Raw genomic sequence first — 6,000 nt, 5'->3', positions numbered from 1 at the left:
GAAAGGAAGATCATTAGAGTTCTTACCACCTTTTTATAATGCCTATAAGTGGCATGTGCAATATGCATTATTTATAGTTACATGTGCGACATGTATTATCTTAGTGACATGCACTAAAAGATCTTTTACTTTGTAGATATACATTATTTTTAGTACTAAGGATCTTTTACTTTGTAGATATTTTCACCTCATTCTGTTTTTAGTTTCTTCAAAGTTCATGCTCTTAGATTTCAAATGGATGATGTATATTTCCCAATAAATATGCTCTTTCAAAAAAGAATGATGATTTGTTAATAACACCCCAGTTCTAAACCCCTTCCTTGCGTGAAGGGACATGGGCTTCATACTCCCTTTATTGATTTATTTTTTGTTTTTACAATAATAAATATAATTTATGTGTCCACTTAAAAATTCCACTTATGCAAAGTCTATGCACTCATACATGGACATGTTTAAATGCAAATCCTCGTGAAAATGTTGAGAGAGAGAGAGAGAGAGAGAGAGAGAGAGAGAGAGAGAGAGAGAGAGAGAGAGAGAGAGCACATCGGACATGCATACACATGCACATGACAAAGTACTATCTACATAATTGTTCCCATTCTTTTTTTTTTCTCTTTCTAAGTTGAAGAAAGTAGTAACTGAACCATATTATCTATCCAATGTTGGTTGACCATTTTAGGCCAAGTTTGAGGCCCTTATTGATTAGTTAGAAGACACAAAGAAATCCAAAGGGTGAGATTTCAAGATTCAATTATCTTTGCTATTCAAAACTACAAATTGTCATGAATTAAGGTAGCTCCTTATAAGGAACTACCTTAATTCATGAATTAAGGTAGCTCCTTATAAGGAGCTTAACAAATGTAGAATTTGTGCTCAGTTTGTTGGAAAAAGAGATAGACAATGCATTTGCATCCATGGATAATTTGCTCTCCTCCCTCCTTGTAAAAGGAAGACGTGAAAGGAAAGCCATCATGTAATATGGCCATATTTGAAAAGCAAGCTCTAAAAAGACCTCCATCCCAATGACAAAGATGAGAACTCCTTGGATGGTTGAAGATGACAAACATAGATAAGAAGATAAGGGGCTAGGGGCCCATAATAGACAAGAAGAGAGGGATTTAAACGAAAATATCAAAGATGAGAAGGATGTGGAGAGAGAGAGAGAGAGAGAGAGAGAGAGAGAGAGAGAGAGAGAGAGAGAGAGAGAGAGAGAGAAGTGTGTGCAAGTTTATGCTTGCACTTGATGTATGCTCCCCATTGTACATTTTGGGTGGCTATTTTATGCTCCCCACCCTTTTTCAAGAAGAACAAGTGAGAGGAAGGACAAGGAAAAGCAAGGACCAAGAAAATAAACACGCACTTGTGCCTTTTTGAAAGGAGAGTCTTAAAAGGGACCTCCATGCCTTAAAATGGACCTCCATGCTGGAGACAAAAAAGATTAGAGCTCCTATGCAAGAGCAAAACACAAAGATTAGAGCTCCTATGCAAGAGCAAAACACAGATAAGAAGGCTAGGGGGATTATAGAGAGAGGGTTCTAAACTAAGGGATGGGATGAGTGGAAGAGGTTTGGCTTGACATAGCACCTTATGGGAGAGAGAGAGCAGTAGCCTTCGCCTTAACATACCAATAAATGATGTCACTAAAGTGCAAGGGATAGGACTCGAACCTTGAGCTCTTCAAAAATTTTTTTTTTGAGAGCACACATGCACACGTCGGGGTCTGAGGATTATCGAGCTCATGACCACACGTTTGGGGGAGCCTCACCACGTCGCTCCACACTGACGATGAGATTTTGATAAAGCAGTAGCATAGCGAGTGGCATGTGGACGAGGGGCAGAGGATTAGCCTTTCATCTCTTCCTCTCTCTATCCGCATCGCCTTATCGCAAGCCCTAGCAGCATCTCTGCAAACCCTAGTATCATCTTTGCACACCCCGCAAATCCCAATAATCCCAGTTCGATCTTCCCAGGCCCGATTCGCACTCTTGTGCAAAGCCTAACAGCATCAATATCATTGTAGCAGGACGCTCTCTTCTGCTTTGTTTGAATGGCTTTCTCGCAGCTGTCATCTTATCGGTCTGTGCATAGTCCTCTCGATGGCCTAACCCTAACATTAACTTTGCCTCGTCCGTCTTCAGTGAAGCTTGATCAGCTACAGGGTCTCCCTGCATTCAGCGGCCTCCGCTCTCGGGAGCGGTTCAAGGAAGCACATTCTGAAAGGCGAGCTCGTGGTTGCAGAAGCTGGAAGCAAGTCTGGTCTTCTCTCAACTCCCGAGCTCGCCTTGGCTGCACAATTTCAGAGGTAAGGTTGCTTATGACCCTAATGGGGTGTATCTTCTGTTCTCTGACTAATCGTGTCACTAATCCAAATATGACTAATCTCGTTTCAGCTAATTTTTAGTAAGCGAACGTATTGTTCGATGGAATGAAAATCACTAATCCATTGCAAACCAACATGATAATCACATAAAAATACAATATATCGACTTTGGAGGTGAGTTGATCTTGGTTTTGTGATGTGGTCAGATTAGATGATACGTAACAAGAAGCCGTGTTCTGTTTTCAGGTCGTGAAGCTAGATGATCTATTAGCAGAGAGAGATGCATGCGGCGTTGGTTTCATTGCAAACCTAAAAAATGAGTCATCACACAAGATTATTCAGGATGCACTCAACGCTCTTGGTTGCATGGAACATCGAGGGGGCTGTGGAGCAGATAACGATTCTGGGGATGGTGCTGGTATAATGACAAAAATTCCGTGGCACCTTCTGCAAAAATGGGTGGCGGATCAAGGGCTTCCTACTCTAGACGAAGCTAAAACAGGTGTAGGGATGGTCTTCTTGCCAAAGGAAGAGTCTTTGGCCTCTGCAGCAAAAGAAGGTAAGTTGAATGATATCACAACTTTACTCTTATATATGACTGGAGCAGGGATAGCTTTAGTTTTTTGTTGTTTCAAGAGGATACATGATTTGTTGAGCTTTCTCAATTGTTCGTAACCCATGTTCCATGCTATGCCGTGGGATGCTAAGAGCAAGATGGGTAAAAAAGAGGTGAGTCAGCCCGATGGCTCGCACAATACAGATAATAGTTTAGGACTCGTGTGTGTGTGATTCCGCTGCAATCTTCTTTCTATCCGTGGAAAACCCTAGCACATAGGCACAAGTGTTCTATAGTTGGTATTAGAGCCTAGTGAACCTTCTCTTAGAAAAAGGCATGTGTGTGCGTTGACTGCTTGGATAGGGAAGAGGCCCTAGGCTTTAGGAGTGGCACAAGTCCAGGTTTGGAAAAAGTAATTATTTGGGTTCTTACACATATGTGTGGTGTAGGGTGACCCCTTCTAGGTTCTTTCGGATATTTGTGGTGTAGGGTGACTCCCTTATCCCACACACTCTTTCTCAGTGTGAAAGGCTTTCATTCTTTGCCATCATTCTTTATCCCTCGTTTTGAGCGACTTGTTATGGATCCTGTGAAGCTTGCAGATTTACTTCAGGGTCTCAAAGCAAGCCATGTCAAACTGTCTTGATCGGGTAGAGTTGACATCCTGAGTGCTTGTTTTGGATTTGGCGTGTCTGAAGGCTTGTGCTTCTTGGTAAGGGCTTGATGATTCCGAGGACGACGTGGCAAAACTTCTCGGAGGTTGATTTTTCTTCTCCTTTGGATGCATGTAGGGATGTACCAGACGATATTCGCTCCTAGTTTGACATTCATCATTCTACACCTATGCGTAGTCAGCATGAGAGATGCCATTCGTGCCATCAATGGTATCCTTTGCGGAGTCCCTCTCCACCGGATTCACAAGGGGTCTTTATGGGCTCAAGTATTATCTACTTAATGGGATTAGTTACCTAATCAGGCAAGGTTATAGAAGCCTTGGGATAAGGAAAAGCAGGGTGAACTGGGTGGCTAAGGTGGATTATTAGTAAAACCATAGCTATTGGCTACTTATGACTAGTTGTTTATTTATAGCAGCAGTAATTGATATATAAGTGACATGTGGATTTATTATTGTTATTTTTGAGAGTGGGTTTGAGCCTAACGAGAGACTTGCGCAATGGACTTGGTAGATGGGAGTGAGCCTTAGCCCTTGGCTCGGGGGTGGTTTTGCAATCCCAAACCCTACGGTACGGTTGGAGGTGAGCTAGCGTGCATCCCCTCTTTTTGGTACTAGAAGACCTTGGAGGGATCTTACATCTTACAGTTGGTATCGAAGGAAACATAATCACGGAAGTAGAAAAAGCAAGGTTCGTGTTTGTTTTAATCAAGTCTTGTGTGCATGGTGCCTAAGTATTTCTCTCCGCATGTTACATGCAAGGTTGACCATGGTAACACGCAACAAAACCTTCTTTAAACCTTTATTTTGGTGAGATCTTTAGCATCCATTCATTGAGTAGAGAGAGAAGATAATGTAGACGACACAATATTGGGTCCCAAATACCTATTGAAGGCCCCTCCTACAAGCAGGAGTATTTGCTTATATTACTTCTTTGGAGAACTTTTGTACAATGCTTGAGAACAAGAGCTATGACTGCCTAACGCAAGGACGAGGAAGACTGTGCGTCGACTGAATACAAGGGCATTGTAGAAGACTCTTTCGGGCCACTTATGTAAGACATGCACATATGCTGGCTGAATGCTGAAGAGGGACTTCAATGTTGCTTGGACTGAATGAAGGCTGATTCTGATTTGATAGACTGAATGCTGATTTTTATGACTGATGATTTATGCTGAATACCAAGTGTTTGCTTTGCTTATATATGGTATATTGCTGCTGGTTGGCTACTTCAGTAACTATCGGCTTGCTTTATGGGACAAAATAATGCTATTTGACATCATTAAATGCTGCGCATGTTCACATTGCTGGCCAATATGCTGCTGGCCGACTACACTCTCCACAACCTGCTGTTGATTGCAGTATATGCTGGTCGACTAATAGATGGGGACATTCTGTAGGTTGCCGACCACCAACTGGTGGCTCCTGTAGGCTGCCGACTGGCTGCCTAAGCCAACCATGGGCTAGAAGGTGGCCAATAGTCCCATGTACCAGGCAACCCCAATGTTGGGGTGCCTTATGGGCTAGCCCATGTGTGACTTGGTTGAACACAATGCTAATCAATACACTTAGATACACTAAGATTTGATGTACACATGCTCAATACAAGAAGTAATTTTTTGAATTGACAAGAGACACACAATGAGTTGGAACGGCCGGCCCCTCCCTCAAATAAAGAATATTGATCTTGGGAGAATCAAGAACATAGTGTCATGGGCATTTCTGACCAAATTTCCATACCAATGCATATGAATACAGTATTGCAAACAAGTGGTTGTCGATGTAGACTTGCATCTCATACTACCCTCTCAAGTGCCCACGTTCCCTACCATCTGCTCTCTATTGTTCCACTAACACATGGTAGCAACAATCTGCAAGAGAGCATGTAGGACAAGAAAACACTACATAGGGTATGTGACCTTGTAATCCGGTTCCTCCCTCCTGCTACTTGCTTTCATATTTAAGCTTAAAAGCTTACCAATTGCAAGTAGAGTCGATGACAGCGGAAGTCTTCGCGATGGAAGTCCTTGGAGTAATGAGATCTTCGATCTGTCGCATTTCTTCGCGACAAAAGTCTTCAAGAGGATGAAGGGAACACTGGGAAAGCTTCCCCTATGGTTCAACTTGAGAAAGGAGGGCTGAAATCAGGGTTTTCAGCAAAAAGACCAAAAATTACAGCAATAAAGAGAGTTATTTTGCTGAGTTTCAGTTATTGGGAGTGTGTAGGAGAGTGATTAGCACCCGGAAACACTCTTGGAAGCTTGAGAAACACCTTAGCAAGCTTGGATATGGAGTTGGGAAGGAGAAAGTGCAAAAAATACAGCCCAAATGCCCTCATGAAGGAGGTGCCAATCTCTAGAGAGGAGGAGTGAGGTGGTGAGTTGTCCAGTGTAGGTGGTAGGTAGGTGCTTTGTGGAGCAAGCTAGAGTGGACACATGGCTGGGTACTCCC

The 6,000-nt window shown here is 42.6% G+C and overlaps 1 protein-coding gene across 1 annotated transcript in view; it reads left to right on the top strand.

Annotated features, from left to right (window-relative positions):
- The first annotated feature begins 1,468 nt into the window (after positions 1-1,468).
- Positions 1,469-6,000, top strand: part of LOC147632963 (ferredoxin-dependent glutamate synthase, chloroplastic-like) — a 93,365-nt gene continuing 88,833 nt past the window's right edge. Inside the window, exons 1-2 of the mRNA XM_086805963.1 lie at positions 1,469-2,302; positions 2,567-2,879. Coding sequence (XP_086662089.1) covers positions 2,048-2,302; positions 2,567-2,879 — 568 coding nt within the window. The 5' untranslated portion in view covers positions 1,469-2,047. The remainder of the gene's footprint in view (positions 2,303-2,566; positions 2,880-6,000) is intronic.

The sequence above is a fragment of the Cibotium barometz genome, chromosome 12, assembly GCF_041138505.1.
Source record: "Cibotium barometz isolate CiBa-2024 chromosome 12, ASM4113850v1, whole genome shotgun sequence".
Taxonomy (NCBI): Eukaryota; Viridiplantae; Streptophyta; class Polypodiopsida; order Cyatheales; family Cibotiaceae; genus Cibotium; species Cibotium barometz.
This window is presented reverse-complemented; position numbering and strand designations above follow the sequence as displayed.